Below are 22,643 nucleotides of genomic sequence, written 5' to 3'. Positions count from 1 at the left end.
GGTTGCAAGGAAGAGATGCTTATGCAAATTGAGTACTGTGTGGTTCACAAGGGATGCCTGTTTAATATTTGAGCAAAATATTAATTGACAGATTTGAGGGAGATACAGAAGAAAAAACAGCAGGGTTTATCCTATATTGCAACAAAAACAATGAACTTTGGAAATACATCTGAGGTGCAAATGAACACCCACTTATCCTTCATCAAGGTGAAGCAAGTTGCCACAGGACAGGTTTGTGAAAGAAGGTTCTCCACTATCTTGGCCAAAAAACTCTATGAGAGCTTGAGGTAAGTAGTATCTTGTTTGCTAAGAGGGCACTTTTCAAACTGAGTTTAGGCTATAGCATGTGTAGTGTGATTTTACTCATTATACAGTAAAACCTCAGGGCTATGAACACCAGGGTTAGGAAATGAATGGTCAACCACATACCTCATTTGAAACAGGAAGAACACAATCAGACAGCAGTAGAGACCAAAAAAAGGAAAATATAATACATTACTCTGATAAATGCAAACTACTAAAAATAAAGGGGAAGCTTAAAAGGAGAAAAAGATTTAGCAAGTAAGGAAATGGTTTTGTGCATGTTTCATTTAAATTATGAGAGTAAAATGCTGAAATTTTCTCCTGAATAGTAAAGTTTCAAAGTTGTGTTCAGTCAATGTTCTCCTGTAATTTTCTGAAAGAACCATAATACTTAGTACAGAGTTATGAACATTCCAGAGTTATGAACAACCTCCACTCCCAAGATGTCCAGCAGAAAAGGTTTTTGATCTGGACATGGGGCACACTCTGAATGATAGCCTGAATAAGGAACAGCAAGCTCACATGGGCTGTGGGAGTGCTTGTGTTGCCTATGTCAAGGAGAGACATGCCTATCAGGAGTTCAACACACAACTGAAGATGCAGGGGGGCGGTCTCTCCATGGCTTCCTTATTCTGTGCACAACTTCCACTCTAGTATATCTGCTCTGGGAAAGATGGGAGCTGTAAGCATCATCTGAGAGCTATTAAATATGGGCCAACTGGATGACTGATTGACCTGTTATTTTTTTTCTTCACTGCCGCCACATGCCATCACTGACATACATTCACTAGCAAAAGACACTTGTACTTTACTCATACTCTCACTATAGCTAAAATTCTATAGTCTGACACTAGAAAAAAAAAGATGTAATGTTCACAGAACTGATAGATTTTATGATCTTGCATTCTCATTTTTACTTTGACTTTAGCAATGGAACCTGGAGTTTTATTCACTCCAGTTATGTCAACCAACAATGGGCGGCAGTTCTGAGAGACGGTAATGAATTTCCAAAGGGCAAGTCTTTACAGACATGATCAGTTTTGTTTGATAAAATTATACCACGATGGCAGAATTTGTGCTATAAAATTGATCTGGGTCTCAGATGACAAGTGTTAAATATCTGAATCTTGCAGTTGTGGCATGTGAATGTATCGTAGCATAACAAATTGATTTTGTCAGCTGTCTGTCCCTGGCTGCAACTGAAAGACAACTGCTAGCCCAATGCCCCTTCTCCAGAGACAAAAATATATATAAACTGAGTGTCACCTGCATCTTGAGATGGCAACCAGCCAACAAGAGCATACTTGAATTGGGGCTAAGGCAGAGTTCTAGCACAAAGAAAAGTTTATTGAGAGATGGTCAGTCCACTATACTACTTATATTTGAACTCTTGGTTAAGGTTCTACACTGAGGCTTTAAATCAGGTCTGAACAAAGTGGGGGACGGGTCCCCTTTGGGGGGCAAGACATTTCATAAGGGGGGCACAGCACGATTGGCTGATGAGTCTCAGGCTCATCCATCTCATTTAAAATGTTGATATAGGTAGCTGTTTTTTTCATAGTAACATAAACAAAATTTCTGTCAGTTTGGATTACATTAGACAGGTTGAGGGGGCCTGCTAATTGCTGGGACAAAGAGAGAGGCCTGATGTAAAAAGTTTGTTCACCCCTGCTTTAAATCACTTACTCGAAAGTGAAATTCACCCCTGTGCAGAAGGGCAGCACAAGTCCTATGCACTATTTAAATGGCACCAAAGCCCTCAAACTAGTAGTTAAGTGAAACTTAAATGTTACTTTAACAATGGTGCCAGTTTTCTGTAAAGGGAGAAGTTCACATGGAATACATTGCCTGCCTGCACATTGCGTAACAGAAGGAGGCAGACATTTTGCAGTGGAAGAAATGATCATTTCAGAGAGTGGCAGTAGTTCATTCATAGCTGTGCCTGACTGTAGCTCTAAAAAAGCTATTACAATTTATCATGTCAATGAGGCACATGCTGCATTGTGGAGTCCCAAAATACTCATTGGCAGGTACAGCAATGTTTTTATATACTTACACTGAGATCATAATAGTTCCTAAGGAGCTATCATGATTGCAATGAAAATCTGTAATCTAACATAGTGTCCCATACACTTCAATTTGGAGCTTTTGATGTTCATCCTCTTAAAACAGCACCATCAAGGTGCAGTTAGAGGTACAAGAGGGACTGTAAAAATGGTTTTGTGGGGTTCTATATTTATTACCTCTCAATTTCCACAGCATATTTATCCTGTTTATGGGAAAACATGGTTCTGTAAATGTGAGTTGGTACCTTACAAAGAAGCTGGGTCATTTCTACCTCCTAACTAATTGCCAAAAGCAAAGATTTTGCAGCTGAACATTACTTGACAATTTCATTGCACAAGCCAGAATAAAATCCAGCTCTTTAGTTGCACCGAGTACTGCAGAGAGAAAATTAGATGTTTTTTTGCCAATAAGCAGACAGGACTCAGAGAACTAGGGAGCCCGGCTTCCAAAATGAGTTTTCCTGAAACTACACTTGGGCTTTCAAGACAGCACTAAGCAAAGAGGTGTATCAAACAGATATTTGGGCACCTTAGTGCTCACCTGAATGAAGCTACTGCTTGTCAGAGTCAGACATCCAAGTCTGAAAAGCAAGCCTACTGGAGCAGATATGCTGAATGACAGAAAATTTAAACTGCAAAAAGATGTCAAATGAAAATGCAGCTCTACTATGAAAAGTAACTAGCAAATCTAGTTTTTTATCGTGCATAGATGTTACCCATGTAAATTAGAGCTTCTTACTGAAGTGTTAAAGTAAAAGAAAGATTTCAATGTTTGTTGCACTCATTTCTGCATAGCCTCACTTTAGGAAGGAAAGATAGATTCTTTGCTGGTTTGTGCATCATCAACAGAATAGTTAACTAAATTCCAATTGTAGTACCACCAGTTCATTGTGTTCAGATTATCTCGAGTTACATTTTTGGGGATTTGTATTGATTTCAATGGGACTGTATAAATGGCTACTAAGCATATAACATGCGGGCAGTGGGGCTGCACAGGTATGACTGAGGGCACAGGTATGACTGACCTATAGAACCTTTCCTGCTGGTTCTGATGCTGTAGCCTGTATCTTAGATCTTCACCTCCCAGACTTAGTTTGTAGGATGAGCACTTTAAAAAGATTTTTCTAATTGTAACCCAAGCAAATTCTATATGAAAATCACTTTTCAGAGTTAAAGTGCACTTTAAGTTCATGAACAATACTGCATGTGCTGCTAAATCTTTTTGCAAGGTAGAGAGGAATGAGTTAATGAGTGTTTTAAACCATCCTTTCAGAGAATTAAAGATATATTCAAGGTTACTTGTTGTAGTGTTTTTATGGATTAACAGGTCAGATTCTGAAAATGAAATTTAGGGTATATGAAGGTGACATTATAAAGAACTTAAATTGGTTTAATAACAAAGGAAATTAAAATATTTTCCTGTGAACAGTCTATAGTATGGTACAAACCAGGCATAGATAAAAAAGGTAATATATTCTCTAGTGGAATTATTTTGACAACATCTGCAACATTTCTTTAAGGACGGCTTCCTATTTCCAGTCTCTCAATAAAGTGAAAAAATATTTTGCTAAGGAGCCAATTCTAGCAGTAAACATAAAGAAGGGATAAAACAGTCAGCTGAAACTGTAATGAGAGGCTAACTCACTTTCCACCATTTTGATTCTATTTCTCACTCTTCATTACTTTGCAAAGGATCAAAGACAATATGCCTGAGTCAAAATGTTCCACGGGCAGAATAAGTTTAGCCAAGATGAAGACATGGCTAGTCATTTCAATACCAAATAACAGTTATATGAATAAAACAAATCTTGAATAGAAACGTAACAGAAAATTATTTCGAGATATACACTTCATCAAACAGAATCTTGAAAGCAGGAATATGGTATGGTATGTGTCTTGGCTATTTGTGGGACTACATATGGAAAGATTTTTCACATATTTGCAGCATTGCTCCCATATTTAAACATTCTAGTAAGAGCCTGAAAGAACAGAGAGAGCCCTACACATCCAGGTATCTATGTTTTCCCGTGACCAGAATCTCAGTGAAGTTTGGAATAATCTAGAAGAGTTCTTCCTCAAGGAAGATTTAGCATAGACTTCCAGGCCACTGCAAAGTGATAGAAGCCAGCAAGAAAGATGAAAGTTAAGAGAGCCCCAATCCTAACTGGATTCTATAATAACTAATAAGAGCATGACTGAATTCATAAACTGAGAAAGGATTACATCTGTTTAAGAGAGAAGACAGAGAATTTTGAGATTCTTTCAAAGCTTTATGATTCTTCATGCACTTAATCAGATTATCTATCTAGACATCTATATTATATTACAAATGTGATCTGTTTCTTGGTTTAGACACTGTTATATTGCTGTGTATGTTTCTAGCCCCTGTTCCTTCTCCGATCTTTCTTTACTTGTGTCTCTGCTAATATTTACAAAACAAGCCTTTTACTGCTTTAAAAAGTCTTCAGTTTCCATGAATGAACAATCCCTGCGCAGCATGCACTGTCCATGATTTATTTACTCTTTATTTTAATGCTCCCAACATTTATTGTCCATTATAATTTTGTTTAATGTAAATGGATTTCAGTGGTTCTTCATCTTGTCTGAGCGAGTTTAAACATTCTGTCTTCTAGCTTACTGACCCATTTATTTACTTCACCACAAACCTTACGTTTTCAGCCTTCTGGTCTAGTTACCTCCCAAATCCTGTCTTCCACAAAATCAGGACACTCCCATATTTAGTTACTTACATCACGCCAGGCCTACAAGAACTACTACAATTTACTGTTCAGCTGAGATTTGTGCAGATGGCACCTATGGGAGAACAGCATTTAATCCAGAAACAAATTTTACACATCAATCCGATTTTTGCAAAGGTCCAAACAAAAATTGCACTTCCAAATCCCATTTCTGGAGGTTTTCTAAATCTCAGTCTGGTTTCCCAATGACTTCACTGGGCATGGGATCAAGCCCTTAAAAATAACTTAAAATAGTGCTTTTTTCCTACTGATACTTGCCAGTACTGAGTACCCACACTTCAGCAATCCCCAGCCATGGGATTGGCTGGGGGTGGGGAGCAGGTGGAGTACTGGCACCTCTTTTTTCTTAAATAAACAAAAAATGCACAGCATATAAACAATTGGAAACAAAATTAGAGCAGTGCTAAGGTTTTTCATCCTGGATGTGAAGTGTATAAGCTTAAAAATAAAACGAAATGGGAACAGTTTTATTTGCAATTTTGCAAAATTTGTAACAAAATCTTAATGTATTCAATTTTCATATTACAACCAAATACTAGAATCTTTTAAAATAATTCAGCTGTTTATGAAAGAACCTGCATTCATTATTTCAAAATTTTAAACATAGTATATATATTAAAAAGCTTTACAACAAATATTAGTGAACAAATTATCAAAGAAAAATATTTAAAAACATATTTAGGAAATTTCCTTTTTCATATTTACTAAATAAGTGGATTTGCAAGTTAAACTGATAGAATTGCTTACTGGGCAGGTTAATATGCAGCCTTGCCCTTAAGGAAACATATTAGAGAGATTCAAAGAGGCATCTATATAAAATAAAACGATATTATTGTGTTGCACTCAGAACATGAGACACTAACAGAGCATGAAGGAGTGATCTTGGGTAATAGAAAATTCATTGGCTATGAAAGATAGTGTATTGTGCTTTGCTTTTGAGCCTAAGCTATTTTCAATATTCAGGTTAGACATCTCTCTCCTCCAAATTACATAGTACATGGAATGGGGGTTGGGGGGGGACTTGAAAAGAAAAACATGAGCATAATTTTGTGTCTATTATGAAGTAGAAACAATTATTTTAACATATACAAGAGATTTATATTTTGATAAAAAGTAGATTTTTTCCCCAAGTTTATCAACTCTAAAGAGCCAGAAATTCTTTAAATTCCTGTAATATAAAACACTTACCTGTCATAATTAGGTCCTACTCTATTGATTAATTTTTCCATAGCCGCCTCAGTCTCTCGCAGTTTTTCTTGTAGTTGCGTGAGCTCATAGTCAGCTGAAACACAAATATAATCCCTATCAGCTCTGCAAACTTATTCCTCTAATAGTATTACAGACTCTTGTTTTCTCACAAACATTTTATCAAGCCAAAACTGATTGAGGGATCTAAGAAGAGCAGATGAAAGCTCTGTCTCCATAGAATTATTGGAAGTATTTGCTTTCACTTTTCAAGGCAAAATAAAAGCATTCCAGAGAGGTTCCCAAAGGGTACAAAGATGTACAGAAAGCACCTTCTCAGAATGGCTAATGACCAACCACTTGATATGTGGACTGAAAATGATCTGACAAAAAAGAGCCACATACCCTTATGTTCTAAAGGAAATGCAGTGATATAATGCATTATTGTAAATTGAACAGTTCCTGAGGAATTTGTTTCTTAAATAAAGATTCAAGGCTATTCAAGTTTAATACCTGTTCTGCTGTCTGATAATGAGTGGCCCTCCACGGTGTGCAAGGATCCAGGGAGACAGCTCAAGGAGCTTGCACCTGTATACACGAGCCAACCACAGCCTGGATGGGGGGTAGAGCCATGGCTCCTTTCTACCATTACTACCCCTTCAAAGATGTAGGCTGGATTCAGTCTAAAGAGGGTAGAGCTGCTAGTACAGCATGTACTTCCCTAGTACCCATACAAGATGCAGCAAGAGGGGGCGGAAACATTCAGATGCCAGATATATAAATTTATTGTACCGACATGGCACAGCCCTACATGAGGAGAAGCACTAAATTTCATCTTCTTTTCCCCACAACACTAGTGCATTAGCAATGAGCTCTGTTGAGTGGCATGTGTGCACGAGGAAGTCAAGTATACCATATGCTCTCAGGTAGCAAGAAGGGCGCACTCTCTACATTTATTGCATGAATTATGCTCATACCTAGAGCTCTCAAACAAGACAGGGTCTCCTGTACAGCACACACACATGTAAGAGGAAAATATCCCTTCTTCAAAGTTTACAGCCAGGCCTTGAATGCTACAAATACAATGATTCCACAAAACATCTGCTTAATTTTATGCACTACTGAGTTTGAACTTGCAGAGGAATGAGGCCTAAATAAACAAGAAGACACAGGGCAGGAAGGTAAGCAAAGGCAGGGAAAAACAAAGTGAGAGCCCCAGGTCATACAGCAAATTAATGACAGGGCAAGGAATCCAGTCTCTTGAATCCCAAGCCAGCAATCTGGCCACTAGGATGCCTCCCCTCTGATTAGTGAGCAGATTCTTTACTCCGGTGGCTGGGGGGTTTAGCTGTTGACTGGAAAATCTGCTTGAAAGGATGACCTGACAGTTTCTGGTGAGTACTACTGACCAGACACCCAAACTGTGGTTACTGGGGACAGGTAAGTGCCAGGTCATCACATGCACCAGCTCCTGTTCAGCCAGGGCTGTCTTCTACCTGTGTTGAATGGCTGCAGCGTCCAGACCCAGTCTGCAGGCAAGTCCCTCCTAACCCAGGCATGGGGCGAGAAAGAGAGAGAGGGAGCACAAGCATAGGCAATGGGGGTGGGAGGGAGAAGAGCAGTTGTGTGGGGCTGGGGGCGGGGGACCTCAGGGGAAGAGACGGGGCCTCAATAGGGGAGGTTTTGGCACTCCTGCTGGAGTGACCAATTTTAATTACTAAAAATTTGGCAACCCTATTTAGGAACAAAAATAGTAGAAAACAGAATCAAAAGCTTTTACTCTATCATTAATATCTGTGAGTCTTTAAAACAATCTGATGTACATGTATAGCATGCTTATTACAATACTACCTGAATCTGTGAACATAGTTCTTTTAATACCCTGCCAAGGATTTGTGTTTTCTATTACAATCGAGCCAACTAATTAAAGTGCTGTTAAATGCTATTACAAACACTTATCTGAGCTTCAAAGCTAATGTATTAATTTTTCCAACATGTAGATTTGTTATTTCATTAGTATTGTGACTGTTCAACCCGGGAAGGGGAGAAAAAGCAAAAGCTGGGTGATGGGGTGTCAGGGGGAGTTGTCTGTTTCTTTTACTTAGGGCTATCAAACTTTCAGCAGGTTAAACAGTGTAGCAATGGGAAGAAAATATAACAGACAGCCTGGTAACTGCCTAGGATATACACATTAAAAAAAGCATTTAGCTGTGAGAACTTTGCTTCTAACATTACCCTAGATTAAAACTCTTTTTGGCGCTAGGTAGGTCCATTTAAAAATATATATTTGGCCTTTCAGCACTTTGGTCTTATTTAAAGTCTCATTGCTTTCAGTGACCTTTGGATCAGGCCCATACTTAAACTACGTAGTTAATGTTTGTTTGATGCTTTGAAGATGTAAACTACCATATACCAATGTTGCTACTATTCTAGACAGGCACGATGGAAAAATATTTTATTTACTGCAACTCTAAATCGTGAAATTTACTTTTTTGTACCTTTGACTGACAGGTTTAAAAAGTGATGATTTCAGGGAATCGGCAAATTCCTTCCATGCTTAAGGGGAGATGGAAACTGTCCTTTCCATTAGTACCCCCAATTGTGCAATGTGCTGAGTCTGTGTGGAGGGTCCCACTGATTTTGCTCATATGCAGTGATTTGCAGGATTAGGACATTATATTACATATGGTACTTTGGAGTCAGGTAGAACAAGGACTTTGTACTTTGCAATGTTGCTTTGTAAATGGAGTGTCCTTTATATTACTAACGAATGATGGCCATGATGTAGTTAAAACCTTCACTACATTGTTTATGCAAGAGAAACAAATTAAAGAGAACAGATGTTTCTGGTACCATGTTACGTTATTCCCATTCTTTATTTATTTTATTATAAACATATCAATCCTTTAATTTACACATTAATTTATAAAGTGATGGAGCAGTAATCTGCTTTACAATATCTTCCCTATCGAAAAGGAACACATAAGATTATGCTTGCTGCTGTATTTCCCTATTGGACCAAATTCTGAGAAACAACTGGTTAAAAACTACTACCTAATATCAACTATAAAAGGAAGAGCAGTTTTACAACGTGTTGAGAAGACAAAGCCACCGTAAATGGTTGTGTGGGTAATTTCTTACCACCTGTGAAGTAATACTTACTGATTTTCCTGTTCATGTTTCCAGGGATAGCAGCAGGAGATTTCCGTTCCACTGTAGTGGTTTTTCCTTTGGAAGAGAGCTGTAAGTGGAAAACCCTATTATTGTAGGAGTTACAGAACAGCACTACAGAAACCCAAAAGGCATCAAACTAGGAAGACAGAGAGCCAAAACTTTGTTAAAAATTAAGCAGAAAAAATACCACTAAAGAGAAAAACAAGCAATCATGAAAGACACAATGGAAACCTAGCTAACAAAACATGCTATCACATACTTACAACCAATAATTTTTTAACCAAAATAAGGGCTTAACTGATAAATATCACATTTACATCTTAAAAATGTGAACATTATTCCAAATGGCCTAGGCCTACAATCCATCTGTACACAGAACACCCACTACTAAAAGAGGTTTTGTTTGGGCAAAGACAGACTCTTAAAAATTCTGGGGGAGAGAGGCAGGGGAGAATTAATTCCAATCTATTTGCTGGTCTTTCTTAAACCAAAAGATTTCTGCCATTCATGTACTTCTCTGACATTGTACTAACACTTGACAGCAACACAGAAACCATCAGGATCTACTAAAAACTATATGTTCTTGTCACTCCCTTTCACCTGTATAAAATAAAAGTTAGATCCTGTTGAACAGTGCTTAACCAGCCCAATGAAAGTGCCTTTCCTATAGTCTGCAATAGCACTTCTGCACTTCTTAACCTGGGAGTCTCCTGAGCAGAGACTACCAAGTCACTGTTCCTGGTTCACCCTTTATTCAAAGGAAGAAGCTGCACAAGGCCTTTATGCAGCAGCAAGACTAATTTCTCTCCTGTGCACACCAGCATGCTGAATAACTGGAATCAAGGCAATGTCCATTTTAGCTCTTCCAGTACCTGTCAGGCTAGGTGGGAAAGGGTATAAAAACCCCACAGAATCTTCGCACCCTTCCCAGCCTGTAGTTGTATCGGGGCCACTTTCACCTGCTATATGAACATGTCAGAGGAGTCACAAGTTTCTCAATTTTTACGCATATAAGGGTAAAGCTTAAGGATTTCTGAGTAACAAGATGCTATAAAAAGCAAGCTACCTGAGATGTAGTTAATCGTTGATTTTTTTCTAGACCTTCGCTTTGGTCCTGATCTTCAACTAGAATTCCATTAAAGGCAATACAGCTCTGCTGATTTACTCTATCTAATATTTTCCTTAGGTAGTTAAAATAGATTTAACAACTTCTCTCCAACTTTGTGGAGAAAAAAAAAATAATCAATGCTAAAAATAGTAGGACCTAAATTATAGAATGACCTTTGCTGCACCTTAAGTATACATCTAAATTGCACCAGGCAGGGCTGCACTGTCCCATCCCCACTGCTAGTTTTAGCAAGTTGGCATAGGTACATGTATCCAAACTGGAAATTATACCTGAAGCTGTAATCTAGACACATCTTTAATTACAGCATTTACTATTGTAAAACCTATCATGCAGACTAGTCCCATTTGTCGCTAATCCATAAATTGCCAGCTAATTTGTATCTGCGCCTGAGTTGGGTAGTTTCGGATAAATGATTTTTAAAAACAGCGCAAGCTTAGATTTTTTTTTCAGATTTCACTGATAGACCAGTGTTTTAGAGATAGATATTTAGTCTTACCTTAAACAAAATGTACAGTATGTATAAAAGGATTCCAAACCCATAAATGGGTATGATCTGCCCCACAAGACCTCTTCCACTGACGCCTCCTCCTCCAACACCCTTTGCCTTGGCAACTGCCTCTGCCAGGTGAGACCTCGGAAAATGTACACCAGAAGACCTGCCTTCTGGGGATATCTGGTGATGCATCTTTGGTGGAAAACGACTTGTCTTTGCTGAAAAACAAGTTGATTTTTTTTTTTGGTCACCTTTTACTCCGTTCTGCATGGAACTGAAACAGTTTGCATGGATAGCTTCATTTCTGTGTTCTTATTTTAAAATACCCTACTTGCATCGCAGAAATGGTAGATTGTTGCAGCTAAAATTGTGAACTATCTTTTCAATAATGCTCTGTGTGCATATCATCAAACTGGTGGTCATAATTTCAGCACCCATGTTACAGGTAAAGAACAAGCTACATGAAGGTAAAGAACTGAGGTAAACAGATAACTTGTCCAAGACCATGAAGACATCAAGGTCAGTGATTGGCTTAGCAGTCAGAAGCTGTTACTCCTGGTTCTGTGCCCTAGATGCAACTCACCTAAACACATATCTTTCCTGGGACATGCCTAATTCTGCATCAGAATATGTTAGTGCAAACGCAGTACCCATGTACTTCAAGGAACCCTAAAGGTGTCCACACTAGCAGAGCGTGTTGCAGAATTGTGATCTTAGTTGGCAGAGTAAACTACTCCGGCTTATGTACAGCTCATGTAAGAAATTAATATGTATTACCTTAATTACTACTAATTCAAGAAAGCTGTTTGGTGGCACAAATTATTGAGTTACAAAAGTATAAATGAAGAGAGAGATAATGAAGAGAGCAATAGCTACAATGAGCAAGACAACATGAGCATGGAGCCAGCACAGACTTGACCCCACATTGCCTGCTTGCCTGCCATTACAAAAAATTGCCATGGAATTCATGTCTTGCTCCAGAATCGAACTACAGAATCTGTTCTCCCTATTTGAGAAAAAAACACTTTCTAGCCTTCAGGGCTGGTGATAATGTTGAAAATGTGAATTTAGCATACATTAAGGAACTGATGCTGGCTTGCACTTACTTCTAGTGAACTGTCTCATTTGCCACAAGCATGGTCATAGGGACTCCATGAATGGAATCTGGTATTTTTATAACATACCACAGAATTAAGCATTTTTTGCCATGGAATTTGTCATTTCCCTGCCTCCTTAACATGCCTGAAGTTGCCTTTTGCGCTCAAATTTTCTCTACAAAGGGGGGAGTGAATTGAACTGCGATGTCATCTTCCCGCACTGTTCCATGGAACAAGGCAACATGAGTCAGAGCTGAAGTCCAGAGTGCAGTCAGAGACACAGAGAAGCCACAAAGTAGGCTGCTGAACTTGGTTGTCCTAAGAACAGAGCAGCAGCTAAGACCAGGTAGGTGAGTCACTGAAGCCACCTACAAAAGCTCTACGTCCCTGACATGAATGGGCCGAAACTGGTTCTGAGCCAGGCACCTGGGACATTGCATTTGGAAAGGCTATGGCGGTAGGCTACCCGGAACACAGCAAAATAAAATCCTGGCTGAAATACTAATTCAACTAATCATTAATTTTTACAGTCTGTGAGCAACACCTGAGTATTTTTGAAGGGGTGGGGAATGGAACACAGGAACTGACAACCAAAACAGCTCTAACAGCTCTTTCAGAGCTACTGTAGTTCATTTTACTGAATTCTTAAAAGCGTACCTTGTAAGGCATAGCTTACTTACAAGAGTCTTGTAGTTATAGCAAGAATGTCTTGTAACAAAAGGTTGCTATGGAAACAATTATTACATACAAAACACTGTGGCTGTGTCTACACTTGCAAGACTTTCGGAAAAGTCAGGCCTTTTTTGAAAAAGCCTGTGGAGCATCCACACACAAAATGCACTTTCGATCTGAAATCAAAAGAATGCGGCCCTTTTTCCGGGGGCCCTCTTCCTCTCACAGATGCGGAAGATTCTTTCTAAAAAAAAAAAATCATGCAGAGAAGCTCTGCAGGCCCTTCTTTTGAAAGAGCTGTCCTCATGGTACCAGATTTTTCACTGCCTGATCCATTCTGTCAAAAGCAAGGGCTGTGTGAACACTCACTATCAAAAGAGCAGATTGATCTTTCAATCTGCTTTTTTCTGTGTGGACACACTCTTTTGAAAGAAGTTTTTTTTAGAAGTTGGCCTCTGGAAGACCTTCTCTTGAAGGATCTCTGTACTGTAGACACAGCCTGTCACTTTAGCCAAGGAGTAAGCAGCAGGAGCTGGAAAAATTCTTTGGAAAATTCTCATATTCACTAAAATGACCTTTGTTTAAAAAAGAGGTCAGTTGTGGGATTTACAGGATCAAAATGTGACACAGATAACTGTTTTTATATTGATTACTTTTCTGCTCTCTGTGAAGCTTCAACTACCCTTTAAAAACTAAAATTTACCTAAAGGAATACACTTAGACCTAAAGGGACATTGTCAACTTGAAATATAGTCATTTTCAAAAAAGGTAGTTTGGTATTACACCCGCCCTTGAGTTTTTCTGTAATTTTACAATGACAGTTTCTTATTTTTTTTTTTATGTTTTCCCATCTTTTTCCTTACTTTGACTACATAGGGGAAAGTGAAATAGGGGAGTGCAGAGTGCTGTCAAGTCCTCAGTAAATAATGGGAAATAGATTTTTTTTCCTCCAATCTCTTTCAACTCTAATAATCTTTGGTGCCAGTAGTAGTTAAAACCTGACAGAAATGCAGTGATTTAATGCAACAGCAAGAAGCACTAGCAGCAACATGACCACAACTATACAGGATCTTTGTATGCAATAATACACAATAATTTTCTCTATGTAAAGTCTTACTGAAATCAGTGCTCAAGTATTCTATGTGTTGCAAAAGGAAATCAAGGCTATGACAAAAAGTAATGAAAAGTAATTTTAAAAAAGCAATTTTCACAAATTGACATATTAGGAAACATTACTCCATATTTGGTTGCAAGTGCTTATAAAAGACTGTTTCCATATCAAGCACTTTTGTGACAAGACAGAAGGAAAATGGAAACATGTTATGCATTTGCCATGTTAAATGGGAAAAATAGATTTAAAATATCTGGAATTATTATAAAAACTTAAAATGTTCACAGAGACAGTATTTCTACCCAATGCCATTTGAAACAGTTCCCTAAAAATCAGTTGATCGTGAAAAATTGCAATCCTCATAAACGAATGCTGTTACCAGTTTTTATTGTGTTGTGTCACATGAACTTAGTGCTTGTAAAAGATGCCTGATTGACATCTCTGGAATATGAAATCCTCTGTCCAGAGAGTGGCTGCAACTTATGCTCTTCCAGCGTAAGCTTCCTCACCCATCTCTGCCCTTGGCTTAGTCCAGCTTCCATAGTTTTCTGCAGAGACAACCTATCAGGTAACTTGTGAAATTGTACTGGGTTTTATAGTATGGACAGACATCCAGGAACAACTGGGCTGAGACCACCAGAATTCAGAGGCTGATGAGCATCCAACAGCCAGTAAATTCATTATTGTCCTGGTTTGGATTCAAACTGATAACTGGTGACGGGTTCCAGATGTCATTACCTGAAATAGGTCCTTCAGGGTATACTATTAACATTACTGCTTCATGTTACTATTCATTATGTAATTAATTAATTTAATTTTTCCAAGTCCCTCTATGGCACTCATCTAGAGGGTGAATGTTTATTTGCAATCCCCAGCAGCATGCTTGGTGACTTAGAAGGCACACAAAAGATTACTGCCCCGAGAGCTTGCATATCCAAACAGATGGTGCATAAATGAAGGGGTGGTGATGATGACTATAAAGCAGGTCTGTAAAATGATAAACATACATCTTTTGGTGCCACGACTTTGTCTGGGTTAATTTCATGTTCTTTCTTCGGATGTTACGCTCCCCATTTACCTTCTCAGTAACACCCATTATTCTGTATACTTTATCAGGTCTCCTTTCACCATAACTGTCTCAATCTTTACAAGCTCTCTTCAAGAGGAAGTTTTTTTATTGCTCTAATATTCTTATTGCATGTCTTTTACATGTGTCCTCTGCCCACTCTACAGACTATTTTCGTAACACCTGTTCTGAGACAGGTGGCCATAACAAATCTAATAGCCTGTGTAATGGTGTATCACTGTTTTCTATAATGGTATTGCTTCCCATGCTATTCCTTATGCACTCCAACATTGTTTTCTACACTTTGGCCATGTCTACATGAGTGGCTTTCCTTGGTAAAACCAGGCTTTTGCTGAAAAAAGGTGGCACGTCTACATGGCAAATGCGCACTGTTGATAGTTTGTCAATAAAACCTAGCACATCCGCTGGCAGCATTATATCTCTCCTTGGTCAGATACAAACACCTTTCTCAACCGTTTCCTGTCAACAAAACAGCTGTGTAGAAGCTCTGGGGTTCTTTTGTAGGCAGACAGGGCTTCCGGTTCACCAGGCAGCCATATTTTTGCAGAGCTTCTGATGAGCCATTTTCTGTCGAGAAAGGCCCGGGCAGTCTGGCTGCTCTCTGTCGACAGAGCGGATTGCTCTTTCGATCTGCTTTTCTGTGTAGATGAGATCTGTCAACACAAGTTTTGCCAGGAAGTCCTTCCAACAATAACTGCTGTCAACAGAGGCTTCCTGTGTAGACATGGCCTATGTTAGTGTGCAATCAAGTTTTGCCGCTTGTAAAATTAGGCAATTATCTAAACAACCTTATGGACCTCCAAGAAGACTTCAGTGTATTCCTATAGCTATGCATATCCTTGGTTGAGAACCACTGAATTAGACCACCCTTACCTAGACAGACTCCCTAAGATTCACTTAGTTCTGCTAGATTTACATACACCTGTTTGCACTAAGAGTCAGTATTCCCACATCACAAGGAGGTAGGAAAAAACAATATATTTCAAAAAGTGCACGTCGTTCCAGATTAGCAGCCAAGAGGATGCCAGGACAGTCCTGGTAGGTATTCTTACATGCAACAGATAACAGAAGACTTCTGCCCCACGGGATCACAAATTCTTTTGTACAGGGCAAGAAGTGAGCCCACACAGAAGTTAAGTGATTTGCCCAAGATCACGCAAGAAGTCTGTGGCAGAGCAAAGAAATGACTGCAGTCTAGTGTCCTAACCACTCCAAAAACTGTGAATTAAATACACAAGCCTAGGAGTCAAAGAATATGAGGTCTGGTTACAGCTCTGCTACTGGCTTCCTATGTGGAAAGTCAAATCACTTCATTTCTGTGCTTTAGTTTACTTAAATAAACTTACCCTATTTTTGTAAAACCCTGAATTCTAAGGATAAAAGCATTATGTAAGTGCAAGTTGTTAAGTGAGCCTAACAGCAAACTCCAAACAATTCATTCCATTGACAATGAGATTTTTATGACATTTAACTTTTAACTGCTGTACCATGACATAATAAAAGCTCTTCTATGCTGTATTAACCAAAAGACACAAGGTAAAATTTGCCTTTTTAAGATAACCTTCCAGCTAGCTGAAATTAAAGTGGCTTCATGATAAAACATCAAGTCCCATCCATAGCACAGAAGAGCTAGAAGAAACTATAAAGCAAGTATCTACTCAAGATCTGGGCAAAATACGGCTGGGGGGGCTGGATCTGACCTGCCAAGTCACCAAATTTGGTCTCCTCTCTGCCTGCCCCACTCCTGCTACATACTGCTCAGAAAAGCAGTTGCAGGGCCCTGTTTGGTTTTTCAATAGCTACAAGCCAGAGGGGAGGAGAAAGAAGTGTCATAGGCCCATTGACTGTTTTTGACCAATGGGAGCTTCTTGTTTGAAGCACCTCTCCCAATCCCATCAAGTTCATACGTATTCACAGGGGTACATGGCTCCTGCCATGGCTGGGCAGGAGAGCCTGCCTGAAAAATCAGCTGGGCTGCTGGCTAGGAGTTACCCAAGTTAAGTCTCCCAGCCAGAGCCACCCTCCCTCCTTCCCTATATAATCCTAATCCTCTGCCCTGCTCCTCCACCCATACCCCCACCTCGCACCCAGTCCCCTACCTGAGGGCATTAGCCAAACCCCTACAGCCCCCCTTCCTGCACTCCAGTTCCTTACCTTAAGTTCCCTTTTAAACCCAACCTCAATTCCAGACCCCACATCTCTTTCATTCATAAGATGGAAGAGTGCAGCCTTTGGCCACTTTCCAAATTCTTGGAGCGACCCCCCCCTCAAAAATTATTGCCCAACCCAGTCTACTCCCTCACATAATGTGTTATTACCCAATTCCACGAATAGCCATGAAGCACAAGAACATTCTTGACTTTCAGAATGCAAATTTTTGTATTGTGAGAAAACTTCATTCAGTTTATACTTACAGCTCTTTATAATTATGGTCTGCATTGTGACATTTATGCTTTTTCTGGGGGGTTTTCATCATAGTGAGTAAAGAGAGCTGTTTTTCAGACAAGCATTGGAATTAGGAATTAAAAAAAAAAGTTCAGTGCACCTCACTCCCATTTCCTATATTTTCTCATGTTTTGTTCAGTCCAGTATTATATGTTATAAGCCAGTTTGCCTCTATCAATGCTTTTTGAGGGACCATGCAACAAACTAATGCACTTCATTTTTAGCAGTTTTTCCTGCTATTTAATCTAAATTTTCCCTGGAGCCAGCAAATCACTTTTATTGCTTCTCTCTCTGAACAGTCTCTAGTTTGCCATTATCTTTCTAATTGGAATGAAATGCATTATTCCAGGTACAGTCAAGCCCTAGTTGACAGCCTCCGGGATATCTCTGCCTGTGAGGCCCAAATTATGTTAACCTTTTTCTTCCAAGCCCCATTACAAGCTGATGTTTAAGTCACTGGTCATTAAAAAAACTATTTTCTATGCTTTCAACTCCCACTAGGGCTGTGTCTACACGTGCCCCTTCCTTTTGAAAGAGACATGTTAAGGAGCAGGTTCAAAATATGCTAATGAGGCACTGCATATTCACTGCAATGCCTCATTAGCATATTTCAAACCTGCTCATTAACATGCCCCTTTCGAAAGGAAGGGGCACATGTAGACCCAGCCTAGATATTTTATTTTTCTTCACAGGCGATAGTTTACATTTTAACTCAATCTTACATTATTTTCTTGGCACAACTTACATCACTTGAGCTACTGGTAACTATTAAGGAAATAGTAAGGACACTACTATATACACTTTCCATATGAGCAACCAGTGCAATTTCTTCTCAGGATGTACTGAACACAGCATCTGTTCAGCTTTCTTATATAAACCCTTCTTATGATGGCTTTTTAAAAAAGGGAACTTGCTGTGTTCTTGGAAGTTTAAAGTTGAGAAAAAACACATTAAACAAATTGTTTCGGGAATCTGCCTCACGAAATTGTCATCAAATTACACATATTTAATAAATTTAAACCATGCAAGGAGGAGGAGGGGGGAGAGAGAAGGGGAAAAGAACAAGATAGTTACTCTGACCTAAACTGAAAAGCTCTCTCTCTCAAAACCTCACTGACTAAAGGAAATACAAATGCTAATTGTGTCAGGCTCCAGTTGCTGAAGACTGATCTCTCGGTGTAAGAGGAAAAAAATCCTTAAAAAATTAACATAGAACTAACTGCAGATTAACTAAAAAACCATTGTTCAGGAATATTTTTTGCCATACAGATGCAATGTGGTTTTGTGTGGGGGTTTTTTTTTGTTTGTTTGTTTTGTTTTTAAATTAAAACAATCACGCTCACATAATACATAGAATACAGTACTGAGGGCTATATTTTAAAGTATTTGTTAAGCATCACTATAGGCTTTATTTTTCCCCCTCTAACCAGTATCTTACTTCAAACTCTTAACACTGTACATAATGTAAACAGGCATTGATTTCAGTACATACTGTAAACTCTTTCATATCCAACACCCCAGGATCACGAAGTTGCTGGATATTCAAATATTCTGGATAATAGAGAGGTATACCCAGCAATGCATAACACTACAGAAAAACAAGATTATATATTAAGAAACAAACAAATGTACGCCAAGTACTTCATTTACCAACAGTAGTAGTTTACACTGTAAATTTACACCATATTTGCTGTATTTGTGTTTACATTCACTATATGTAGTTACGGAAAACATAACTGAAATTTACTTATGGCTAAAATGCCAGTTATTTGGGACTTCCAGATAATTCAATTCTGGATATGAAAGAGTTTATTGTACAAGAGTTTTGTTAAATAAATTTAAAGTAGCCTTTTGCATAATGGCAGAGTGGACATCAAAGATGTGTCACCTGTACTGCAAACTCATATAGCTATGCGGTTTACTGCTTGCTTGGGGGGAAAAAAACAAAAACAAAAAAACAAACCCCAAAACTTCAGAACACAGCTTTACTGTTACACTAACTGACACTCCCATACTAAGTTACAGACTTGTCTCATAACTCGCTTTCAGACAATGTTGTATTCTAATAGCAGAAAACTTCAAGCATGTTTTATTTAGACAAGAGTTAAGGCATTTCCTTCAAGTTTAAAAATGACATTATCTGATTGAATTTCTAGAGTATTTAAACAGTAACTACAATATCAATTCACTCAAGAGGACAAATAGACACAAAAAGGGCTGTTTAATCAATATTTACTTTGTATTCTAATGAAAAAAATAAAAAAGCTTGATCTGTGTAAAAACTGTAATGAAACTCCTGCCATCAAATTGAAAACATGGATTATATGCTCTGAACAGATGTTGTGCAACTAACAGAGGCTACATTCTCATCAGAATATGAAATCTGGGGCAAATCCTGGAAGATGTTGAGCACTGTCCCTGATCCCCCCAAACACTTACAGCTCAAGCTTAACTTTAACCATGACTGGCCCTACTGATGTCAAGTGTTTAAGTTTTGATGGAATGGTGGTAGAGGGCTAAGCACCTTGTGAGATCAAGTCCTTAATGTGGTACCCAATAAACAGATACTAGACATTTAAGAATGTTCTATCTCCCATGTTGAAAGCAAGGAGGCAGAATTACATTCAAAAAGAAAAAAATAACATGTAAATCTCTACTGAACTAATGTGAAATATGAACAATAGCAACAAGTTTGGACTTGTGTACCTCTACTATATAAGCACTATGGTAGGCATCAGGATGCAAAATGAAGTCTTTTAGCAAGTTTGCTTTCAGTTACTTAGATTATCTGAGGCAGAGCAGAGTTAGCAAAGCTTAGCAGTTCTACTTTGTACTGCATCAATGCTACAAAACTAGAAGAAAATAGAATTTATTAGAGATGCTATACAATGAAGTCACCTTTTAAATCCCCACTCCTCCAATCAGATCTGCTAGCTTAGATCCCTTTCCCCAATGCAGAACCCCGCTGATACATATAGGACTCTACACAAGGGACTAGTCTAGTTAATTATGATATAAGAATAAGAAGCAAAGAGGTTAATGTAAGTGCAATACTTTAAAGTACTGTTTTACTGTACATAAAATTAATCCTAATTATATGTCAAAGTTATGAAAATGTGTTACATTGGAAACAAAAATCAGAAATAATATTAGAGTAGGAAACTAAACAACGTAAGTGATTCAAATGAAGTTTTATTTCTTGAAACTTCAAAAGCAAAATATAAAAAACAGAAGAAAGCTTCTTTGAAATAATGACAGAACACAATGAATGAAGGACACTGTATTTTGATTTCCCTTTATATAACTTAAGTAAAATTTACTATACACATTTAGAAATAAAACAACACTTGAGAGAGTTTATTAAAAGGTATTTGAATCAGAGATGGGAACACTGAACTAATACTTCGCCTTTGAAATCTCATGGTATACAAAAGATCTCTGAAATGAGAATAAGAACAGGTGAGATGGAAAACACATTTAGTGAATATTATATATATAGAATACTTTTCTTTCCAAAAGCCACCAACGCATTTTATGCAAGCACTGGACAAACATCACCATAGAAATTAAACCTGTAATTTTAAGGGAGGTGAGCTGCAGCCAGGCACTATAAAATACTTTCAGGGAATTGTTGGCTAGGCCAACACGTTCTTACAAAACAGGGCAACAAAATGACCATTTAAATTTAGATATGCAGATCCCATAGTATTTTATACCCCAAACTCACAAACCCATAATAAGCCAGTAACAGACTGAATACATCCAATGCCTCCTATGTCCTGTGCACTGATTCAGTAACTACAAGGAAATTTTAAAGTTGATGGCTTACCTTTAACTACTTTGATCCAGTTCCCTTATTGCTACAAATGTGGATAATGTACACAGATGTAGTGATGTTTAAGTGTGTAAGATGCTTTGAAATCCTGGCACTAAAGGAAGACAAAGTACCGACATGATTCTATGCCGAGAATAATTTAAACTTGGCACTTTCTTCTTAAGCTTATTCTTGGAATTAGAAACACTATGCACTGAAATGCACACATCTACCAACTGTAAGGTCTTTGGGGCTGGCTTTTTCGCCTCGTTTGTCACGTTTACTACTACAGGGTCTTGGCCCGAAGCTAGGGCTCCTAAACAGTACAAGATGCTTCCAGTTGCGCCTAGAGCCAGAATCGGGGTAGTCACAGTCAGAGTGGGTTCCCCTCTAGTCGGATTCGGGCAGAGAGGCAGAAGCTGCCTTTGCCGGGGAAGCTGGCCCGGTGGGGTAAGACACAGCAAGCAGAAGAAACGCGCCCCCCACGCCCCCGGCCCCTCTGCAAACGGGGAACACAGCCAGAACAGGCCCTCACGCCCTGCACTCAACAGCGACGCCCCTCGCTGGAGGACGGAGATCTGCCCCAGGCGTGGGGGCCGCTGACAGCTCAGCAGCTGAAGTCCCGGATAGGGATGCGAATAGTCGCCACGTCCCTGCGGGAACCAGTCCCAGCCAGGTCCGGGGGAGGCCGCTTACCCTCAGGCGGCGCGGCCGGGATGCTGCCGGGCTCCCGCCGCCCGCTCCGGGACAGGAAGGTCCTAGGCAGCAGCAGGGAAACGCACAGCACCAGGCAAGAGACCATCGCCACCTTCCGCACGGTCGGATACGCCATGGCCGCCCACAAGGGCCGCAGGAGTGAGCGCGAAGCGCGAACGGCAGCCGGCTGCCTCACGGCACACCGTCCGAGCTGTGTGACCCAGACGTATTTCCGGCGCGTGGCCGAAAGGTTGGAGTATGCGCGTTAGTGATTCATGTCACGCTCAGTCTCTGCAGTTCCAGTGCGGAGCTGGTGCTCGTCTGGGGCTGCGCGCGCCCATCCCGTGAGCGGGTGACGCATTGCTGAGGCGGAGTGACCCCCGAGGCCCGGCTTCCCTCGCTGCGCCCCGAGTGGTCTTGGGCGCATCGCTGAGAAGTATATCCCCAGCTTCCCCCAGCGCCCGCAGCCTCCCGCCCAGCAGAAATTGACCGGTGGGGGCCGCGGATAGGCGCTGGGCGCTAGTCTCGGGAATAAAACTCATTGCCGTGTGGCACATTCCCCCTACGGAGCCCTTGCAATGCGGGCTTTCTGCTGCGGGCTTTTCCGCAGTA

At 39.6% G+C, this 22,643-nt stretch overlaps 1 protein-coding gene across 6 annotated transcripts in view; it reads right to left on the bottom strand.

Moving 5' to 3' along the window:
* Window positions 1-22,221, bottom strand: part of RIC3 (RIC3 acetylcholine receptor chaperone) — a 48,684-nt gene extending 26,463 nt beyond the window's left edge. For 5 of the 6 annotated variants that reach the window (XM_074997706.1, XM_074997711.1, XM_074997707.1 and 2 more), the window contains exons 1-4: window positions 22,032-22,221; window positions 11,113-11,327; window positions 9,476-9,554; window positions 6,317-6,410 (exon numbers count right to left, since the gene is read on the bottom strand). In XM_074997706.1, coding sequence (XP_074853807.1) covers window positions 6,317-6,410; window positions 9,476-9,554; window positions 11,113-11,327; window positions 22,032-22,167 — 524 coding nt within the window. In that variant the 5' untranslated portion in view covers window positions 22,168-22,221. Of the gene's footprint in view, window positions 1-6,316; window positions 6,411-9,475; window positions 9,555-11,112; window positions 11,328-21,350; window positions 21,451-22,031 lie in introns of all 6 variants that reach the window. The other variant, XM_074997710.1, reaches the window with a different exon arrangement.
* Window positions 22,222-22,643: the final 422 nt, after the last annotated feature.

The sequence above is a fragment of the Carettochelys insculpta genome, chromosome 6 (genome assembly GCF_033958435.1).
Source record: "Carettochelys insculpta isolate YL-2023 chromosome 6, ASM3395843v1, whole genome shotgun sequence".
NCBI lineage: Eukaryota > Metazoa > Chordata > Testudines > Carettochelyidae > Carettochelys > Carettochelys insculpta.
The sequence above is the reverse complement of the archived record's forward strand: the minus strand, read 5'-3'. Positions and strand labels throughout refer to the sequence as shown.